Genomic DNA, 24698 nt, shown 5'->3' on the forward strand with positions numbered 1-24698 from the left:
AATTAGAGAAATGCAAATCAAAACCAAGATTTCACCTCACTGTAGTTAGAATAGCAGTTATCAAGAATACAAGCAACAATAAGTATTGGTAATGATGTGGGGAAGAGGGTAAACTCATGCATTGCTGGTGGGATTGTAAATTGGTGCAACCACTATGGAAAGCAGTATGGAGATTCCTTAGAAAACTTGGAATGGAACCAGTATTTGAACAGCTATCCCACTTCTCCATCTATACCCAAAGGAGTTAAAATCAGCATAGTATAGTTAGTAACTCAGCCACATCAGTGTTCATAGCAGCTCAATTCACAATAGCTAAATTGTGGCACCAACCTAGATGCCCTTAAACAGATTAATGGATAAAGAAACTGTATGGAATATCACTCAGCATTAATAGAGAATAAAATTATGGCATTTGCAGGTAAAGGGATGGAGTTGGAGAATATTGTGCTAAGTGAAGTTACTCAATGCCAAAATACAAAGGCTGAATGTTCTCTTTGATAAGTGGATGCTGATCCATAATGATGGGGTATTGTGGGGGAGATTGAAGGAACTTTGATTGCAAAGGGGAGGGGACATAGGTAAGTAGGAAAATTGATGGAATGAGATGGGCGTCATTACCCTAGGAACAGATGGTGCGATTCTACATCATGTACAATCAGAGAATGAAAAGTTGTGCTCCATTTGTGTATAATAAATCGAAATGCATTCTGCTGTCATGTATAACTAATTGAAACAAATAAAAAATGATCATATGGAAATTTGGTTTCTTTCAATGTAGCTATTAGAGTACAGTAATGCATTAGACCTGTCAAGAAGTTATGGGGCAGATTTGACTACTTATTGGATAGCTGCAATTTACTGCTAGAAGTCCTCCCCTAAACTTTCTAACTCTCCATTAGCAGATCTGATCAAGGATTCCTGGGCATTTCCTTGGACTTAATGATTAGAAAATGAATATGTAAAACTTTGATTTGAGTGAATCATATAATCATAATGACTTTTTATGCCAGAAGCTTAAAAATATAGTACCTGTGATGTATAGGCCATGGATATCCTGAGTCCTGAGGTCAGGCTATGGTTAATTACTTAAGCTTACCTACAGAATGTTATGTTGTGCTCTTGCACCAGAGTGATTATAGATCTGACATACTTTTCTTTTATATACCTTAAATGGTTGTACAAATAGTTTTTATTAAACTTTGTTTTTATCTTCCTAAACATTACCAGTAGAAGAAATATTGGAAGACACCAAGAATAATATAATTAGCACTTAGGTTTTCTAAGAATTGATACAACAGAATTTTGGTAGGGGCATTTGGTGTATAGATTTTGAAATTGGAATATTTTAAAAATTGGGGAGTTTGCTGCTTCAGACGAACTTGAATGTATCAAGAATATGAAGTATTTGCTTATATGGGATGATTTGATCACTTTTAACATCTAGAATTAACCAAAGGATCATTTAGCAACTCAGAGACTCCTTTGTCTATTGTTTGTTTCTTTCCCATGATAAGAAAGGAGATTACACAAGAGTATATAGCAATGCAATGATTTCTTCATCAAGGAGTTGTTGCAGAGTGCTTGGTGAAATGGTAAATTTTCAATTAGTTGTAAACTCTTTATCTTGTAGATTCATTTTGGAGAGTCAGTAGTCCACAGATCAGATTTTGAATAGTTTGATTTAGTCAATCCCTATTATTTCTAGATGATGAACTTGAAGCCCAGAAAAATAAGATTTAAGTGTGGTCTCATACCTGGAATTTGCAGAGCTAATTTAGTAAAATCAACATGAGTACAACCAAGTTTAGTGTAGACTTTCAAGTATATCATATTTTATATAGTAGATATTACTGCTCACTGCAATAACTTTTTTTTTAAAGGGGAGGGAGGGGCAAGGGAGGGGGGCATAGGGTTAGTGAGAAATGATGGTGGAATGTGATGGATATTATTATCCAAAGTGCATGTATAAAGACATGAATGGTGTGACTGTACTTTGTGAAGACAAGAGACATGAAAAAAATGTGCTCTATATGTGCGCTATGAATTGAAATGCATTCTGCTGTCATGTATAATAAATTAGAATACATAAAATAAAAACAAGAAAAATTGAATTATAAAGAACAAACTCAAATATTTGCTTAAAATATTTGTATTAATAAAATTTTTTGATAGCAAAGAATGTTGTTTGTATTTTTTGAATGAAAACTATTATGAAGCTTTATTCATACTGTCACTGTAGAAAATATTACAGTTTATAATTATGTGCTCAAAGGTAAAGGGCAAAAATTAAAATAACTGCCATGATAAGGAGATCAGACGATAATGATTTTAATTTTTATTGTTTTCATGAAATTCACTTTACTTGCTATGTCAACCTTTGAACACTTTTCAGCTTTGAGATTTTTTCCTTTTTTCTGTTCTATTAAAGTATAATTTACACACAATAAAGACTATTCATTTTGAGAGTACAGTTTGATAATTTTTTAGTAAATGTATGTCAACTGTCATCCAAAGAGACTCAATTGCTATGTTAAGCAAAAAGACATTTATATGGAATCTTAAATAGAAATTCAGGGAATACAGATTCTAGTATAGACCAGGATGTGTTTCATTAGGTATAGTGTTAGAGGATTCTTTTGACGATAAGAGATATTTTAAGTGGGTGACTTAAGTTGCTTGTCAGGAATTTATGACTGGGATAAATTTACTTCTATTGCTCATTGTTCTAGCACAGAGCAGCTCAGAGGATATCATTGTTATTGGGGAAGAGTTCATTTTATACAATTATTAGGATCTTCCTTTTCAGCAAATAATTTTCTTTTGGCATGTTCAACAAGTTGACAGAGTAGTTGGCATAGCATTATGAGGTGTATGGTCACAAAAATGGAGTCATAGGTGTCAACTTTCTTTCAGACAGGCAACCACCATTACAGTCAAGTTTTTAGAACATTTACATAATTTCTAAAATGTTCCCTCATGCCTCTTTGTATGATTTCTACCCTTACTCCTGACCTAAGGCAACTTTTTCTGATTCTGTGAATTTTGTCTTTATAAAATTTTATGGAAGTGGAATAATGTATTATTCAGGAGTTTGTGACTGCCTTTTTTTACTTGGCATCAAATGTTTTTGAGATTCATTCCCATAATTGCATTTATCTTTTATTTTTTATTGCTGAGCAATATTTCATTATTTGAGTATAGTATTCCTATTCCATTGTTTTCTTTACCTATTCATCAGCTGATGGACATTAGGTTGTTTTATTTTTGGAAATGCCTAGGAGTAAAATTTCTGGGTCATATGGTAAGAATATTTTTAACTTTATATGAACTTCACAAGTATTTTAAAAGGGTTTATACCATTTTTGCATACCAATCAAAATATGAGAACTTTTTCTAAAAAAAGTTTCTTAATTTATTCAATTTGAAGAAGTAATTACCTGTATATTTGTTCTTATGTATAATATTCTTTATAATTTTAGGTCCTGGGTTTTATAATATCCTAAACAAAACTGTAATCACCAATGTCAGCTTAGAGAAAAAAAAGAAAAGTGCATTTGGTTCTTCTGTCCCTAGAACCTCGTTCCTGGTTCAGGAAGATGCTTGCACTACTCCTGGGCCTTCTCATTACCAGGTAACATGTTAATACAAAAATAATATTTTTATATCTAATGTCAATCCCTTAGTGGTCTCTCAAAATTATGGCTGATAATAGAACTTGCAGATAGGACATTAATTATTATGACTATATTCCATATGTTAAGTAAAGTTTGAGCATATTTTAGGAAAATGGCAGAAATAAGAAGATACAAATTTAGATGTATCTAGAGATGACAAATATAACATTTGAAAAAATGTGCACTGGGGATGTGTTCAAGTAAGAATAATCAGAATGATGAAGACCCACAAATTCAAACCACGAAATGAAGATATTTAATATAAACAGGTGAAAGTGAAGACCTAGGAGCTGCCTTTTTTTTTTTTTTTTTTTGCATTACTAGAGATTGAACTCAGGAATGCTTTATCATTGAGCTACAACTCTAGTCCTTTTTATTTTGAGACAGGGTCTAAGTTGTCAAGGCTGGCCTCCAGTTGATCTTCCTGCCTCAGCCTCCTGTGTAGTTGGAATTACAGGCATGTGCCAACATATCTGTCCAGATAGCTAGTTTTAAAATGTTAAATTTTCTAATATGGAAAAGGTTCTGTGTGACATACACCAGTGGATGAGAGTGAAGAGTGATTGTTTCAGATTTCAATGCTGTGGAAGTAATGACTGGATTTTGATTTAGTACAGATGTGTAATATGATTTTTAGATGAGACCAACAGAAACAATAATGAAAACAAAAGAAAACAAGCTAGAAAATAGGAATTTTTATGTAGTAGTTTGAAATATGATGTCCCAAATTACTGATACATGAACTATTTTATGTTTTATTATAAAAAAAGTTATTTTGTGAGGTTAAATTTTGTATTTTTTAGATCTTTTTCAGGTTTCTAGCTTTTTATTAAAGTTTATTTTTCAGAGATTTATTTTCTATGTAAACATCACACCCCAAAATTTGTTTTCTATAAAAATATCTATTTTTATTGTTTTTATAAGACACAATTCTCTATATTTTGTTTTCTGCACAATTTTTTGTTGTTGTTGTTCAGAACTACCTTTTCAAGGATGATTATATACCAAATATCTTTCAAGGATCTAGTATGTCTCTCCCAAGCAAAGAATATTGTTCTTACCCATTATAAAAGATATTTTTTTGTAGTGGTGGGTGGGGATTGAACCCAGGGCCTTGTTCATGTGAGGCAAGCACTCTACCAACTGAGTCATATCCCTAGCCCCATAGGTATCCATTTTTTACCATCTATCTTGCCTTCATTAGGATTTGAGGGTAAGGAGGACTATCTAAGTATGCTGATGGTCATGCAGTTTTTCATGCTATGAGTGAAAGTGAAGACCTAGAAGCTGCCTTTGTCTTTGACTAAACAGTTTGGTATCTTCTGCCAGCACCCATAAAACTGGAAGTATTTTATAATTTGAGGTAGGGTGAAAATTTCTTGACATCGGTAGACCTTAATCTTTTTGTTTTTAACTTAATTTCATTAATTTATTTATATGTGGTGCTGAGAATCAAACCCAGGGCCTCACACATGTTAGGCAAGTGCTCTACCACTGAGCCACAACCCCATCCCCTAGACAGTAATCTTTAGACATTTTTCTTTTATTATTTTTTGTCCTATAGGACCAGTAATATATCTGACAGCTTCTTCAAAACAACTCTTTGGTTTCTGAGTGTTTAATTTATTTTCTATTAAACTCACTAGTTTATTATTGAGATGATAAAATAAGAACAATTTTAACATGCCTACATATAATCAAAGTATTTATTCAGATTGCTAGATTTTCTAGATTCTTGACTTTTAATTTTGAACTTCTTTTTGTTATCAATCTTTGATGTCTTTTATTTAACATTTATAGTTCAGTTTGACATATATACACATACATATGTCAAACTGAACTATAAATTCATATATATAAATGTACATATAAATGAATACATATATAGTAGATATATAAATTGTGATAGAAAACACATAATATTAAATTTACCATATTAACAATTTTAAATGCTTGTATAGGTGAATTTTAAATACATAATGAATGTTAGTCATTTTGGGGACATTTTTTGCCATGTTTTGTGTAAAATATACTAATTATTCATTATTTTTAGTAACTGGACATAAAAATAATTATTAAATTATAAGCTGAAACAAATAAAAAAAGAACCCTTTATTTATAGTAAAATAGAGATCATAATAGTACATACCTCAAAATTTTATTGTGAATACTAAATAAACCATATAAAACACTTCACATATAAAACACTTTGAATAACTTTTAGTATATAGTAAGGACTCAAGTTTTTCTGTTTTTTTAGCAATAGTATTCATTACATGGATGTACCACTTTTTCTTTATCTAGTCACACACTGAGCAGTATTTGAACTGTTTCCAGCTTTTGACTATTATGAATAAAGCTGCTATGAACACTCACATACATGTTAATGTAGGGAAACAAGGTTCATTTCTCTGGGATAAGTATATAGAAGTGGGACTTCTGGGATATATCATAAGTGTATGTTTAATTTTATAAGAAACTGTCAAACCTAAGAAGCAACTAAACTGTTTTGGAGGCAGTAACATTTTACATTCTCACCAACTATGTTAAAGTGATCCACTTTTTGTGCATCCTTAGCATTTTAATTACTGCAATATTTCATTTATTGTTTTCCATTTTTTTAACTTGTAAATGGACACAATGTCTTATTTATTTATTTATTTATTTATTTATTTATTTATTTATTTATTTATTTTGGTGCTGAGTATTGAGCCCAGGGCCTAATGCATGTGAGGCAAGTGCTCTACCACTGAGCTACAACCCCAGCCCTCATTTATTCTTTTTTTTTTATTATTATTTTTTTTAGTTGTAGTTGGATACAATACCTTTATTCCATTCATTTATTTTTATGTGGTGCTGAGGATCGAACTCAGGGTCCCGCGAATGCTAGGCAAGCCCTCTACCGCTGAGCCACAATCCCAGCCCACATTTATTGTTTTTTTTTTAATGTTATGTTTTAAATGTCTGTATTAGTGCTTTATAATTGTACATAATCGTGAGGTTCTTTGTGTTATAATCATATATGCATACAACATAATTTGCTCTATTTCAGTCCCTAATACTACTTCTTTCCCTTTCTTCTTCCCTCCTCCCATTCCTAGTATTCTACTTATATTCCTTCTATTGGTTGTTTTTTAAATTGGTGCTTTATAGATATACATATAGGTGAAATTCACCATGGTACATTCAAATATGTATCTAGCATAATTTGGTCAATTTCATTCTGCATTTCCTCCCTTTTCCTCTCTCTCCCCTCACTCTTCTCAATCCCCTTATATTTCACTAATCTTCCTTCTATTTTCATAAGTTCATCCCCTTTTCTCCCCCTCTTATTTTGCTGTAGCTTTTGCATATGAGAGAAGACATTCAACTCTTGACAAAACTGAGTCTGTCTTATTTCACTTGACATGATGTTCTCCAGTTCCATCAATTTATCAGCAAATGCCATAATTTTATTCTTCTTTATGGCTGAGTAAAACTCCTTTGTATATACATACCACATTTTCTTTATCTGTTCATCTGTTTACAGGCACCTAAATTGGTTCCATATTGTGGCTACTGTGAATTGTGCTGCTACAAAAATTGATGTGCTTATATCACTATAATTTTCTGACTTTAGAAACTAAATACCAAGGAGTGGGATAACTGGGTCATATGGGAATTCTCTTCCTAGTCTTTTGAGGAATTTTCATACTGCTTTCCAAAGTTGTACTAATTTACAGTCCCACCACCAATGTGTGAGTGGACCCTTTCCTCCGTTTCCTCACCCATTTATTATTATTTGTATTCCTGATAATTGCTATTCTGAGTGGAGTAAGATGAAATTTCAGTATAGTTTTTATTTGTAGTTCCCTGATTTCTAGGGATATTAAACATTTTTTCATATATTTATTGGCCATTGTATTTCATCTTTTGAGAAATGATTATTTAGTTCTTTTGCCCATTTATTGATTGGGTTATTTGAATTTTTGATGTTAAGTTTGAATTCTTTGTATATTCTAGCCATCAATCCAGTGTCAGAGGGCAGCAGGCAAAGATTTTCTTTCATTCTGTAGGCTGTCTTTATGTTTCCTTTGCTGTGCAGAAGTTTATAATTTGATGCTGTGCCATTCATTGATTCTTGGTTTTATTTTTTTAGCACTATGGATCTGGTTAAGAAAGTCAGTTCCAATGCCAATATGTTGTAATGTTGAGCCCATGTTTTCTTCCAACATCTGCTAAGTTTCTGGTCTAAATACTAGGTTTTTGATCCACTTTGACTTGACTTTTGTGCAAGGCCAAAGACAGGGATCTAGCTTCATTCTTCTACATATGGATATGTACTTTCCTAATACCATTTGTTAAAAGTATATCTGCTGTAATGTATGTTTTTGCACCCTTTTCGAGTATCAGATGACTGCCTGTATATAAACGGGTTTCTTTCTGTGTCTTTTGTTCTGATTCACTGGTCTTTATGTCTATTTCGGTGCTATTACCATGCTGCTTTTTGTTACTGTAGCTCTGTAGTATTTGGCATTCAGTATTGTGATGCCTATTTTTATTGAAGTACCTATGGTTGTAACTCAGACTCTGGTAGATTAGAGAAAATTTGACAAACTCTATAGTCAAGAGTGAAAGATCATAAACATGTCTAAATTTAAAAAATTCAGTCTGATATCTTTGTGTTTAGTTGTAATATTAATCCATTTGTGCTTAATTTGATTATTTTTTATTAGTATTGTGTATACACAGACACCTCCCCTCACCCCATATTAAGGAGATACCATATAGGCCAGTTTATTTTGACATACTGCTCTCGAAATTTTTTTCTGATTAATAAAATATTTATTTTGTTCTATTATAGCTACCTCTATTACATTTTTAGTTATGCATTGTTTTACTATTTTTAATGCTTGTCATTAAACTATGAGGCATCCTTTAATTACTGTAGTTCCATGAAAAGGATAAGTTTTACCACTTCCTCAATAATGCTTAAGAACCTTTTAACTCCATTTTGCTATATCCTGTTTTTTGTTTAATTATTGTCATACATTTTAAATTTATATCTTAAAAGCCATTTGAAATTATTGTTTTGTATTCATTTATAGTATCCACATGTTTACACTTTGTGTTGTGTTTCATTGTTTTCTGAATTTCCATGTTTTAATGTGGAATCATTTATCTTCTATCTGAAAAACTCCCTATACTGTTGGTTCAGGTCTGCTGTTGCTGAATTATTGTTAAGTTTGGTTTGTATGGCAATGTCATTATTTTGCAATTTTTGAATGATTTTCTTGGATATAGACTTTTTAGGTAATTACTTCCAGCCCTTTAATGGTGTCATTCCATTTTTTTTGGCTTTTATTTCCATTGAGAAGTAAATTATTGGGTATAATTTTCTTCTTTGAAAGAAATTGACTTTTGTTTTTGGTCTTTTTTCTTTGTCTTTGATATATTTTATTTTTAATACATTTGCCTGATGTTTACAGACACTTTAAGTCTCTGGGTTGATGTCTTTTATCAGTTTGGAAGAATTCTTTACTGTTACTTCATACTTTTTTTGTCCTATCCTTTCTTACTGTCTTTCTGTATATGTTAGACCTACATAGCATGCCCCAAACATATCTTAGAATGACTCTGTATTAAGCCTTCTTTTTCCTCTTCATGCTTTGGTTTAGATATTTTCTACAGGGTTAGCTTTCAATTTACTAGTCTTTTATTCAACTGTGTTTCAACTGCTGTTTAGTCACTTTATTGAATTTTAATCTCAGATATTCTATTTTTTTTAGTTCTAGCATTATTTATTAATGGGTTCAATTCTCAGGTAAAATTTTCCATGTTTTTAATAAGTCTTTTTATCTATTTTCCCTTTGTTTTGTTGAACACAGATTAATCATAGTTATTTAAAAATTCTATTATATATATATGTATATATTTAGATATCAGGATTGAACCCAGAGGTGCGTAATTACTGAGCCACATCCCAAACACTTTTTATTTTATGTTTTTTATTTTGAGACAGGGTCTCCTTGCTTAGTGTCTTGCTAAGTTGCTGAGGTTGGCTTTGATCTTGTGATCCTCCTGCCCCAGGCTCCCAAACTGCTGGGATTATAGGCATGTGCCTCCACGCCTGAGCAATCATAGTTATTTTAAAGTCCTTGTTTAGTATTATATCTGTGTCACCTTATTGGTTTATTGTTGTATTCTGTTAATTGTTTTCTGTTGATATTTAATCATACATTATAACTTTTGGAATGCCCTGTACTTTTTAATATAATGACATGTATTATGTATAAAACATATGTATAGAATTATGTCCAGATTCTAAATTGTGTTTTTTATCTACTCAATAGGCTTCATGCTTTCCTCTGTAAGGCATATAAGGGTGAGAGATCAGCTTAATACAATCATGTATAGTATTGATTACATTTTTGCCAGTGCTTTGTTTACCTCTGGTTGTTTCATTTTCTTAAGTATAATCCCTCTGGGACCTCCAAGGTGAACCTGATGTATTTAGGGTCCTTCTTTCTGGCAGGTCCTGAACTACATCTTCGATGCTTTTGTGTTTCAGTATTTTGGCTTACATTTTTAACTTTGCCCTGCTTTTACCTCTCACAGATATTCTGATGAGAAAACAGACCAGGTGTTTTTAGGTACTTCAAGTCTGCAATTTTGTCATTTTGTCCCAATAAAAGACAATAAGATAATTTCTCAGTTCCTTAGCAGCAGCAGCCTTGTGCTAGGCCTAAGCCCAGATTCCTATTGTATTATCTAGTCTATTATCAGCAAATGCTCCAGTGAGAAAGCACCTGCTGGTTGACAGTTCACCACTCAGAGGCTCTACCCTTTTCAGAATTTTAGCCCTCTGATCTTTGTTACTTCTATAACTCTATGAGGCCTTTCAGAATAAGACTTTGTTATATTTTATCTGGATTAATTTTAAATTGTTCATGGTTGGAAATGTGGTGTGCTACAAACTACTTATTCCCTTTAAAGTCAAAATCACCCAAAGAGGAATTCACTTATTATTATTTAAGCTTGGATACTTCTACTCCTTAAATAGTAAAAGTTGCAGAATGCTTTAGAAATTTCTTATAGCATAACTTCTAGTACCACGTACATGACATTGATAATATATTGATAAAAATTATTTTTCAATTGAAAAAATTTAAAATCTACACAATAATGATACTAGCTTATATATTCTTTATTTGAAGGCGTTTGCATTTTTAAAAGATGTGACTGTGATTGTTCTGTTTTCTTTTGAATGACTACATATAAATACCATGAAAAAAACAAGTGGAAAAGTTACATTTTAGCATTTACACTAAAGAACTAATAGTGTCACAGATACAGTATACGGGGATGGACTTTTTCCCCCACTGAATTAATGTTAAAAATGTGAAAAGTGGAAGAGAGAAACCTCTAACTACTTTCTACTATGTGTCAAAATCTGAAATATTAAAGATGAATAAAAAAGTATGAATACACAAAAACATTGTGAATATACAAAAACAAATATGAGAATGGAAAATAAATCCTATTTATTTTTGTATAAACAAATAGTGTTGTTACTATTATATAGTTTAAATTATTAAATGAATGCAAATGAATAAATTATGATAAGTCAGAGAAAGTATAATATCACAAAGGTTAATTAATTGCTAATTAAAGTTTTAGATTACCAGCTTCCTCTAGCCTATTAATTTATATCTTCAATGAATATGAGGGATTATGATATTTAAGAGCATTGATTACTTTGCATAGGAAATGTATTAATACATTACCACATAATTTAGTTATAGCTAATGCATTTTATTTTACGTATTAATAATAAATCATTAACAGATAATACTACATAATTGTATAAATACATTATACTCATATATTATTGAGATTAAAACCCTCTGGTTGTAAAATGGAACAAGAATTGATGTCTGAATTAGATATCAGAATATATCTAGAAATTCACCCCTAATATTTTTAAATAATGTATGCAGATCCATCATACTTACCTACAGGTTCATATAATCAACTATTTCCATTGTAATATTTCACTGAATTAAATATTTTAAAATTCTATATCCTATTTAAAATTATAGTTTTTTATGAGTACATGTCTATTTCTATTTAGTGACAAAGCATTATTGATGATCTTCATTGCAAACAATTTTTAGAGTGCTACATATATTGATAAAAATAAATGGTATACTAATTTTAACCACTTCTTTCAACATGCTTTTTTGAATTCGTAGATTTGTGGACTTTTTGATGCATTACCTAACTTGACTAGCCAATATGCTGCCTTCTTATCAAGAACAGAAAGAACTACTAAAGTATTAGATACGGTAAGCAGACTTTTATAATTAAACTTATTTGTAATCTAGGAAACAAGGAGGAGACTGCATAACATAAATATTATATTATGAATTGATAGAGGTACCTGATCACCTGTTGTGAAATCTTTGCTAACCTGATAATTCCATATTTTTAAAGTTGAACAAAATTCTTGAAACTCAGTCAGAGTACATTGTTTTTCTATGAGGGAATCACTTGTAGTTGAGGTCTTACCAGAAATTTTATTCTTAGAATAGATGTGAAAGTTGAACTTAAGTGTGTTGAATATGGAATATAAAGTTTCGACTTAGGTTCTACTCAGTTTACCCATAGTATAATTTATTTCTCTTTTCAATTTAAATTCATGTTGAACCCTAAACCTCTTCAGTTATTTTTCACTCCTGTTAACTACATTATAAACTCTGTTTATATGATTTTTTAAACTGAAGTATCATTATTTTACAAATAGTTAAAATTGAGTAGATTGAAAATTATAAAGCAGATTAAATTTAAAAATGAATAGTGACTATTTCAGATTGAATTTGCAAGAAGATCAAGGTAAAATTTATAGTTAAAAAGTTATATCCACAGATAAGGCTACTATAGTTTGAATGTTTACCTCATTATCCCTAATTCATATGTTGAAATTAATACCCAAGGTGATAGTATTAGGAGGTAAGACCTTCTGGGAATAATTAGATCATGAGGACAGATCTCTTTCAAATAGGATTAGTGGCCTTATGAAATAGGCCCAAGAGAGCTGCTCCATGTGAAGTCACAGGGAAAAGGAAGGAGACACTGAATCTGCTTGTTCTTTGATCTTAAACTTTCCAGCCTCCAGAACTATGAGAAATAAATTTTTGTCATTAATAAGCTACCTAGTTTATGTTATTTCATTATAGTGGCCGAAACAAATTAAGACAAATGTCACAGTTTAGTCCTGTGTTTATAAAGTACCAGACTATCTTTACAAGATATTATTAATAACAAATGATCAAGACAGGATCATTAAACAGAGTTTAAAATGCATCTAAACATCTATATCAGAGCATTGCTTAGTAAAATAAATACTGCTAAATGAGACAATGCCAAGAATTTATTTATAATGTTTTTATTAGTAAAATCAGCAGTATGAAATAAGGGTACACTGATTTAAGAAAATGATAAATGCACTGCTAATTAATATAACTATATGAAATGTAAGGGATTAGATTAATTTAGTGAGGCATTCAGGAATGGATTTGTTTTTTTTTTTCTGAGGCACTAACTAACTGAATTTGAGATAGGGTCAAAATTAGTATCAGGTTCTATGAGTTTCTTTTTTCTTTGTTTATTTTGTAGCTCTTAATTCAAAAGACAGATTAAAATCATCTAGCATTCTTTCTTTCCTTCCTTCCTTTTTTCCTTCCTTCCTTCCTCTCTCCTTCCTTCCTTCCTTCCTTTCCTTCTTTCTTTCATCCTTCCTTCCCCTTCCTTCCTTCCTTCCTTCCTTCCTTCCTTCCTTCCTTCCTTCCTTCCTTCCTTCCTTCCTTCCTTCCTTCCTTTCCTCAGGATTGAATCCAGGGGTACTTAACTGAGCCACATCCCCAGTCCTTTTTTTAAAAATTTTGGCCTGGTGCAGTGGTACATGCCTTTAATTCCAGTGGCTTGGGCTAAGAAAGGAGGATCACAAGTTCAAAGCCAGCCTCAGCAATGGCAAGGCACTAAGCAACTCAGGGAAACCTTGTCTCTAAATAAAAATACAAAATAAGGCTGGTGACATTGGCTGAGTGCCCCCAAGTTCAATCCCCAGCATCCACCCCTAAATAAAAATAAAATAAATTTTTATTTAGAGACAGGGTCTTGCTATGTTGCTTAGGGCCTTCTAAATTGCTAAGGCTGGCTTGTATTTGTGATCCTCCTACTTAGCCTCTACAGCTGGTGGATTACAGGCATGTGCCACTGCTCTTGGCATCTAGCAATATTCTTGACATATAATATTGTTAAATAAGTGTGTTATTTCAGTAAATTATTTCTTCATGCCAGGGAATTTTGGATTTTTTTGTATGTCTGATTTACATATCTCAGGGTCTGTGACATAAATCATTAAGTGTTTTAATACTAATAAAATTATTTTAAATTTATGAATATTTAGATTACATTCAAAGTCTTTTTTTAAAAAAAGAGAGAGAAAAAAAATTTAATATTTATTTTTTTAGTTTCGGTGGATACAACATCTTTATTTTATTTGTATGTAGTGCTGAGGATCAAACCCAGCACCCCGCGCATGCCAGGCAAGTGTGCTACTGCATGAGCCAAAACCCAGCCCTCAAAGTCATTTTTATCATAAAATTATGGGTACTAGGAAAGAAAAATGGAAATCTCTGATGGCATCTAGAGGAGTACATATGTATATTATACTTTATGTTTATAGTAGAAAAAGATAGTATAGATTTATTTAAAAGGAAGAGTTATTCCACCAATTTCTTTGACCTAATTTAAATTTTTTATCTTGCGACTTAATCTGTCTTTGGATATGCAATCTACTTTTTGGTAATCTCTCTCTTTTCACAAAAACATTTGCAATTAAAACTATTGGGTAGGAATCTGATTTCCCAAGAAGCAAAATAGTTTAATCATATAGAAAACCTGGGTTTTTGAATCCCTTCTGCAAATGAAAATGCTATTTGAGCAGGTAAGTGTATATGTAGATGATGAAAAATCCAAATGATGACCTCAAAACAAAATTGAAATAATTTTTCAAATAATGGAATTTTATAAGTTTCATTTAACATGAAACTACTAGAAAATTTATGTCCTAGATATTTTAGGTATTCCATATATGTGGATATGTATACTGCAACCTTAAAGGAAGTTATACTATTCAAATTATTAAGTTGTATTTTTATATAAAAATATAAAAATCTCTTTGACCTCTGGTTTAATATGAGCCAATTGGTATACCCCTCTTCCTTTTTAAGGTCCCAATATAATATTTTTTATTTCAAAGAAACTAAAACATAAGCATTAGTTGAATAAAAATCGAAAATATAAGAAATGGAGGATGGATACAAAACAATTATCTATTTATTAGGTGCTCTAGAAACAGAATGTTGAAAAAATCGTTGGGAGTATTGGATATAAAAACCAATCATCCTAAGTTGAGCAAAGACATTAGTTTGATTTGAGGAGCTCCACAAAATACCAAGGAGAATGAATTTTAAGAGTTATACATTTTTTCACATTCTTTTACATTTTCAGAAGACCATAAATAAGGAGAATATTCTTGAAGCTTCCACAGAGAAATGTAAATAGGTATCCTACGAATGGAGGACAAATATAAGTAATATCAGCCACTTGCTTAGCAGCATTACCAATAGTTAAGAGCTAGGAGGTAATGGAATAATATTTTCTCAAATTTCTCAGAGGAAATAATTTTTCATGTAGAATTCTCTCTGTGTCCCAAAATGAATCAAGAAATTTCTGGCATGCAAGAGCTCAGAATGTTTCATAAGCTTACATCCCCATGTAAAGAATTGCTTTAGCAAAGTAAATAAATACAAATAAAAAGAAGACACTGAAGAATGCTGACATAAATACAGAGAATAGAAACTTAGTATTTCCTGTTTGAAATAACAAAAAGTAAAAAAAAATTAATAAGGAATGTATTTCAGCTCATGCTTGAAATATTCAAGAGGCAGGGATTTGGTAACAGAATATCATTTATTTTTCTCTGTGTTTGGTTATATTATGTGGTTATATAGTGAATAATAATGATAATTTAAATCTCTTTTATAATTAAAACAACATAAAATAATCTTGTTTATAATTAAAACAACATATAAAAATCCCAAGAGGTCTTATTATAAGAAAGACTTTAATTATTAATAATAATAAAAAATAAAATCAAGAGGTTAAGAGGTGGTATGTGTGCCAAATTTCACATTTCATAGTTAACAGATATAAATAAAACCCTGAAAGATCAGTATTACTCCTTATATTAAATTTGTGATGGTAAATACAACAAACATACAAAAAGAAAGGTGGGACATGTCTGTAATCTCAGCTATTCGGGAGGCTAAGGCAGGAGGATTGCAAGTTGGATCCACCCTGAGCAACTTAGTAAGACCTTGTCTCAAAATTAAAACAAGCAAACAAACAAAATAGGCTGGGGATGTGGTTCAGTGTTAGAACACTTGCCTAGTATGCATGGAAGCCCTGGGTTTAATCTCTGATACTGAAAAAGAAAAAGAAACAAAAAGATTCTGTCATTTGTTTAAAGGAATTATTTCCTAGAATGGAACCAGGGAAAGGTTAAAGGTAGATAATTGTTCTGTTTATTTTAAAACACTGAATATGATTTGATTTTTATTTGTGAAGTGAAGATATTTTAAAAGAAAAGTAAAAAATATTACTTAAATGATTCAATATGCATTATTATATACCTATGGTTGTACTGACCAACTCTCTGAAAATAATAAAAATTTCAGATAAAATAAAACAAATTTTTAAAAAAACATATTCATGCATATTTTTGAGTATAGATTTCCACAGTATACAGACTAAAGGCTAAAGGAGGGAGAGTTCTACTGGAGTGGCAAGTAGAATGCTGAAGTGAACTTTCTCCTTAAGGGTGTTTGCCAACCATTTGAGTTTGAGTTAATTTTTATATCTTCAGAAACCTCCTGGAGGTGAGATAAAGCCTAAGACTTTCTCACAGTAGGTAGTCCTAAAGAAAAAAATGTTAAAACTAAAGAAAAAAAAAGTTAAAACTCTAATGGACAAACTACACAGATTAAGAGTAAAATGCAAAAAAAAAAAAAAAATTACCTTCCCTATATCACCAGAGGATTTAATGGAATATTGCCTGTGAATTTTGGTTTTGAACCTGTGAGAAGGAAATTACCCCTGAGTATATGTCATATTTCACCTTCATTTAATGAGATGAATTATTAGAAACCACAAAACACGTCTATAGACATTAATGAAATTAATTTTATTAATATACATAAGAGCCAGTGCTTTTATAGTGCTTATTCTATGCCAGGTACTATTTCAAATGCATATTAACTCATTTGAGTACTGTAATTATGATTATTTTTTAATTTTTTAAAAATACACAACAAGGACTGACTGGGAGCCAGCGGGCTGCAGCCCCCTGGCCACCCTCTGCCCGGTTTTCTAAAACTTTAAAAAAAAAAAAAGATTGGGAAGATGGCGGCAGGAAGTGAGTAAGCCGCTCTGTGCTCCGCGCCGCCACGTCAGAAAAGATGAGGTAAAGATCATTAAAGGAGATCTGTTGACAAAAACCCAGCACCGTGTCAAGAAAGGGGCCTAGGTGGAGTGAATCCGCCACTAATCCAGCCAAGGTGGAGGGAGTCCATCACGACCTCAGCGCGAGCAGTAAGGCTGCAGCCCCAGCTGCACGGCTCTATCGGCCCCATCTCCTTCTCCTCTCCGCCTCTCTGCCTTGCTTCTCCCCAGCTGTCTCTCCTCCCAAGCTCAGTCTCTAAATCTAGATCTCAATTTCTTTCCCCCACCCCACCCGCTCTCCCGCGTGTCCGGTACCCGGCCGGCGCAGCCCCGAGGCGCCGCCTCCCCTCCCGCAACCCACACCCCCTCCCCGGGGGTTCCGAAGGCCGCTGCTGCTGCCGCCGCCTCCCACGGAGCACCATAGAGCAGACTCTTCACCGCGCGAGTGAGCTGCCGAATTAAATGAAACAGCTGATAAGATGAGTGACAATTTAAAATCCAAGTGATCCGAGAACACGCACTGAGCCCTGATCTGCTGAATTCAAACTCCCGGTCACCTGCTTCCCGCAGACAAACAGCCATGACTTGGCATTAATTCATCCGGCTGAAACAACTGGTCAGCCCTTCTAACCCTAACCCTCCCAGCTCTCCCGTAAGGGCCCCTCCCAGCTCTCCCGTGAGTGCTACAGCCAGCCCGAGGGAATCAGAGGTGGTGCGGACCCGCCTACCGCTCCCACCAGGGCTGACTGCTGAGGTCTCTTGCACCAGCTATGGGGAAGTGGATACCGGAGGGCAAGTAAAATCCGCTGAGGATTCTCAGCCCCAAGCTCTACAAACTTAAGGTCTGAGGAAATGGCAAACTGGAAGAGTGTGCCCAGTCGTTCATGAAAACAGGGCTCCCAGGAGCAGCAGACCTGGCGTGTAGCCAGTATTGTGGTGAGAGGGGCCTGGCTAAAGAAAAAGTGGGAAGTGACTAGACACAAGAGGAAGCCCTAGGCACTCAGGATTGGAGACTCGCCCAGTCTGGGAGGAGCTGCTGCACAGTGATTGGTTCCCGCGTATTGACAGGAGAAACTTGACCCGGTGGGCACAGTGCCATCTACTGGAAGAGAAGTTAATCAAACTCTAAGAAGGCATTTATTAGGTTTTTTTTTTTTTTCTTTTTTCTTTTTTTGATTTGGGTTTTTCATTCATTTTCATTCTTTTCTTTCTTGTTGTTTTATTAATTTTTTTTAACAAAATATTTTTTTAAATTTTTTTTCTACTAATTTTAATTTAAATTTTTTTAATTATTATTATTTTATTTTTTTTGTTTTTTTGTTAATTTTTTTCTTTTTTAGTTCCTATTTTTTTCTTCTTTAGTCTTTTCATTTTTCTTATCCCCCCTTTCCTTGAATGCTACCTGCCTACTCTCATTCTCTTTAGAGACTTCTTCCCTTCCCTTCAAATACCTTTCCTCCCAAACATCAAATTAATTTACAGGAGTAAACAGTAACTCAGCAGTCAAACAGAACAAGAAGTAATATGAGCAGCTTCAAAAAACAAGGAAGAAAAGGAGTACAAACAATGTAGGACAGCCTAAATATTCAGGAGGACCTAGAGTCATCAGAAAAATGGTCATATAAAGAACTCAAGGAACACCTTAGACAGATGGAATGGAACCTTAAAGAGGATACAAGACAGCAAATCCAAGCAGTGAAAGAACACATTGAGAATGAATTTCATAAACAGATAAAAGAAGAAGTTAAGCATCTTTATCAGGAGATAGAGATGATAAAAAATAATCAAACAATAATTCTAGAAATGAAGGAAACGATAAACCAAATTAAAAACTCAATTGAGAGTATCACTAACAGAGTGGAGCAAGTAGAAAGCAGAACGTCAGATAATGAAGACAAAATATACCATCTTGAAAAGAGTCTAGCCAACTCAGAAAGGCTGGTAAAAACTCACGAGAAAAACATCCAAGAGTTATGGGATAACATGAAGAAACCAAACTTACGAGTCATCGGGATAGAAGAAGGTACAGAGATTCAAACCAAGGGAATGAGAAACCTGCTGAATGAAATAATTACAGAAAACTTTCCAGAAATAAAAAAGGAAACAGATATACAAATTGAAGATGCATACAGGACACCGGGCACACAAAATCACAGTAGACCAACGCCAAGACACATTGTTATGAAGATATCCAATATACAGAACAAAGAGAAAATATTAAAAGCTACAAGAGAAAGGAGACAGATTACATTTAGGGGTAAACCAATACGGTTAACAACGGATTTTTCATCACAGACACTGAAAGCAAGAAGGTCATGGAACAATGTATTTCAAACACTGAAAGACAATGGATGCCAACCAAGAATTCTGTTTCCAGCAAAATTAAGCTTCAGGTATGACAACGAAATAAAAATCTTTCATGATAAACAAAAGTTAAAAGAATTTGCAGCCAGAAAACCAGCATTGCAAAGCATTTTGAGCAAAACACTACAAGAAGAAGAAATGAAAAACAATAACCAAAACCATCAGTGGGAAGTGCCTCAGTAAAGACAGAGGGCGAGGGGAAAGACAATCATGGAGAAACAAACTAAAAAAATTTTTTTAAAAAAAGGATAAACAATCAAACATGGATGGAAGTTCAAACCACATATCAATAGTAACTCTGAATGTTAATGGCTTAAACTCTCCAATAAAGCGACATAGGCTGGTATCATGGATTAAAAAAACAAATCCAACAATATGCTGCCTCCAGGAGACACATCTGATTGGAAAAGACATACACAGGCTGAAGGTGAAAGGATGGGGAAAAAATATACCACGCACACGGTCCTCGCACGCAAGCAGGGGTGGCCATCCTCATATCAAATAAAATCGACTTCAAGACTAAGTTAATCAAAAGGGATAAAGAAGGTCATTATATACTGTTAAAAGGAACCATTCACCAACAAGACATAACAATTATCAATATTTACGCACCAAATAATGGTGCTGCGACATTCATAAAACAAATTCTCCTCAAATTCAAGAATCAAATAGACCACAACACAATAATTATGGGAGACTTCAACACACCTCTCTCACCATTGGATAGATCCTCCAAACAAAAGTTGAATAAAGAAACTATAGAACTCAATACCACAATCAATAACCTAGACTTAACTGACTTATATAGAATATATCAGCCATCTTCAAATGGATATACTTTTTTCTCAGCAGCACATGGATCCTTCTCAAAAATAGACCATATATTATGCCATAGGGCAACCCTCAGTAAATATAAAGGGGTGGAGATAATACCATGCATTTTATCTGATCATAATGGAATAAAACTGGAAATCAATGATAAAAGAAGGAAGGAAAAATCCTACATCACATGGAAAATAAACAATATATTACTGAATGATCAATGGGTTACAGAAGACATAAAGGAGGAAATCAAAAAATTCTTAGAGATAAACGAAAATACAGACACAACATATCGGAATCTATGGGACACAATGAAAGCAGTTTTAAGAGGAAAATTCATCGCCTGGTGGTCATTCCTCAAAAAAAGAAGAAACCAACAAATAAATGAGCTCACACTCCAACTCAAAGCCCTAGAAAAGGAAGAGCAAAACAACAGCAAATGTAGCAGAAGGCAAGAAATAATTAAAATCAGAGCGGAAATCAATGAAATTGAAACAAAAGAAACTATTGAAAAAATTAACAAAACTAAAAGTTGGTTCTTCGAAAAAATAAATAAGATCGACAGACCTTTAGCCATGCTAATGAAGAGAAGAAGAGAGAGAACTCAAATTACTAACATACGGGATGAAAAAGGCAATATCAAACAGATGCTACAGAAATACAGAAGACAATTAGAAATTATTTTGAAAACCTATATTCCAATAAAATAGAGGATAGTGAAGACATCGATAAATTTCTTAAGTCATATGATTTGCCCAGACTGAGTCAGGAGGATACACACAATCTGAACAGACCAATATCAATGGATGAAATTGAAGAAGCCATCAAAAGACTACCAACCAAGAAAAGCCCAGGACCGGATGGGTATACAGCGGAGTTTTACAAAACCTTTAAAGAAGAATTAATACCAATACTTTTCAAGTTATTTCAGGAAATAGAAAAAGACGGAGCCCTTCCAAATTCACTCTATGAGGCCAACATCACCCTGATCCCGAAACCAGACAAAGACACCTCAAAGAAAGAAAACTACAGACCAATATCTCTAATGAACATAGATGCAAAAATCCTCAATAAAATTCTGGCGAATCGAATACAAAAACACATCAAAAAAATAGTGCACCATGATCAAGTAGGATTCATCCCTGGGATGCAAGGATGGTTCAACATACAGAAATCAATAAATGTTATTCACCACATCAATAGACTTAAAGATAAGAACCATATGATCATCTCGATAGATGCAGAGAAAGCATTCGACAAAGTACAGCATGCCTTTATGTTCAAAACATTAGAAAAACTAGGGATAACAGGAACTTACCTTGACATTGTAAAAGCTATCTATGCTAAGCCTCAGGCTAGCATCATTCTTAATGGACAAAAGTTGAAGGCATTCCCTCTAAAATCCGGAACAAGACAGGGATGCCCTCTATCTCCACTTCTATTCAATATAGTTCTCGAAACACTGGCCAGAGCAATTAGACAGACGAAAGAAATTAAAGGCATAAAAATTGGAAAAGAAGAACTTAAATTATCACTATTTGCAGATGACATGATTCTATACCTAGAAGACCCAAAAGGGTCTACAAAGAAACTACTAGAACTAATAAATGAATTCAGCAAAGTGGCAGGATATAAAATCAACACGCATAAATCAAAGGCATTTCTGTATATCAGCGACAAAACTTCTGAAATGGAAATGAGGAAAAACACTCCATTCACAATATCCTCAAAAAAAATAAAATACTTGGGAATCAACCTAACAAAAGAGGTGAAAGATTTATACAATGAAAACTTCAGAACCCTAAAGAGAGAAGTAGAAGAAGATCTTAGAAGATGGAAAAATATACCCTGTTCATGGATAGGCAGAACTAACATCATCAAAATGGCGATATTATCAAAAGTTCTCTATAGGTTTAATGCAATGCCAATCAAAATCCCAACGGCATTTCTTGTAGAAATAGATAAAGCAATCATGAAATTCATATGGAAAAATAAAAGACCCAGAATAGCAAAAGCAATTCTAAGCAGAAAGTGTGAATCAGGCGGTATAGCGATACCAGATTTCAAACTATATTACAGAGCAATAGTGACAAAAACAGCATGGTACTGGTACCAAAACAGGCGGGTGGACCAATGGTATAAAATAGAGGACACAGAGACTAATCCACAAAGTTACAACTATCTTATATTTGATAAGGGGGCTATAAGCATGCAATGGAGGAAGGATAGCATCTTCAACAAATGGTGTTGGGAAAACTGGAAATCCATATGCAACAAAATGAAACTGAATCCCTTTCTCTCGCCATGCACAAAAGTTAACTCAAAATGGATCAAGGAGCTTGATATCAAATCAGAAACTCTGCGTCTGATAGAAGAAAAAGTTGGCTCCGATCTACAGATTGTGGGGTCGGGCTCCAAATTCCTTAATAGGACACCCATAGCACAAGAGTTAACAACTAGAATCAACAAATGGGACTTAATTAAACTTAAAAGTTTTTTTCTCAGCAAAAGAAACAATAAGAGAGGTAAATAGGGAGCCTACATCCTGGGAACAAATTTTTACGCCTCACACTTCAGATAGAGCCCTAATATCCAGAGTATACAAAGAACTCAAAAAATTAGACAATAAGATAACAAATAACCCAATCGACAAATGGGCCAAGGACCTGAACTGACACTTCTCAGAGGAGGATATACAATCAATCAACAAGTACATGAAAAAATGCTCTCCATCTCTAGCAGTCAGAGAAATGCAAATCAAAACCACCCTAAGATACCATCTCACTCCAGTAAGATTGGCAGCCACTATGAAGTCAAACAACAACAAGTGCTGGCGAGGATGTGGAGAAAAGGGTACACTTGTACATTGCTGGTGGGACTGCAAATTGGTGCGGCCAATTTGGAAAGCAGTTTGGAGATTCCTTGGAAAGCTGGGAATGGAACCACCATTTGACCCTGCTATTGCCCTTCTCGGACTATTCCCTGAAGACCTTAAAAGAACATGCTACAGGGATACTGCTACATCGATGTTCATAGCAGCACAATTCACAATAGCTAGACTGTGGAACCAACCCAGATGCCCTTCAATAGATGAATGGATAAAAAAAAATGTGGCATCTATACACAATGGAGTACTATGCAGCAATAAAAAATGACAAAATCATAGAATTTTCAGGGAAATGGATGGCACTAGAGCAGATTATGCTTAGTGAAGCTAGCCAATCCCTAAAAAACATATACCAAATGTCTTCTTTGATATAATGAGAGCAACTATGAACAGAGCAGGGAGGAAGAGTAGGAAGAAAAGATTAACATTAAACAGAGACATGAGATGGGAGGGAAAGGGAGAGAAAAGGGAAATTGCATGGATATGAAGGGAGACCCTCATTGCTAAACAAAATTACATATAAGAGGTTGTGAGGGGAATGGGAAAATAAACAAGGAGAGAAATGAATTACAGTAGATGGGGTAGAGAGAGAAGTTGGGAGGGGAGGGGAGGGGGGATAGTAGGGGTTAGGAAAGGTAGCAGAATAGAACAATTACTAATAGTGCATTATGTAAAATTGTGGATGTGTAACTGACGTGATTCTGCAATCTGCATTTGGGGTAAAATTCGGGGTTCATAACCCACTTCAATCTAATGTATGAAATATGATATGTCAAGAGCTTTGTAATGTTGTGAACAACCAATAAAAAAATTAAAAAAAATAAAAAATAAAATAAAAAATAAAAAGCCAACAAATTCCATATTTAAAAAAAACACACAACAATAGTAGAATGCATTACACTCATTATTATACATAAACAGCACAATTTTTCATAACTCTGTGTATAAAGTATGTTCACACCAAATTATGCCATTATACATGTACTCTTGTTTTTGCATTACAATTCTTAATACACATATATACCACAATTTTTCATATCTCTGTTTGTATATAAGGTATGTTGACAACAAATTCAAATCTTCATACATGTATTTTGTATAATGATGACTATCACATTCCATCATCCGTGCTAATCCTCTTCCCCCTCTCTTTCCCTCCCAACCCTTTTCCCTATCTAGAAATAATCTTCCTCCCATGCTCTCCCTCTCTACCCTACTTTGAGTCACCCCCCTTTATATCAGAGAAAACATTCGGCATTTGTTTTTTTCGGATTGGCTAACTTCACTTAGCGTTATCTTTTCTAATGCCATCCATTTACCTGCAAATGTCATGATTTTGTTCTTTTTAGCGCTGAGTAATATTCCAATGTGTATAAATGCCACATTTTTTTAATCCATTCATC

The 24698-nt window shown here is 33.4% G+C and overlaps 1 protein-coding gene across 1 annotated transcript in view; it reads left to right on the plus strand.

Moving 5' to 3' along the window:
- The window catches only part of STPG2 (sperm tail PG-rich repeat containing 2), a gene marked incomplete at both ends in the record, with an annotated part of 313074 nt that overhangs the window by 132529 nt on the left and 155847 nt on the right, over positions 1-24698 (plus strand). Inside the window, 2 exons of the mRNA XM_081304686.1 lie at positions 3480-3631; positions 11909-12001. Of these exons, the coding sequence (XP_081160812.1) occupies positions 3480-3631; positions 11909-12001 (245 nt within the window). The remainder of the gene's footprint in view (positions 1-3479; positions 3632-11908; positions 12002-24698) is intronic.

This window comes from Spermophilus citellus, assembly GCF_964194105.1.
Source record: "Spermophilus citellus genome assembly, chromosome: 8".
NCBI lineage: Eukaryota > Metazoa > Chordata > Mammalia > Rodentia > Sciuridae > Spermophilus > Spermophilus citellus.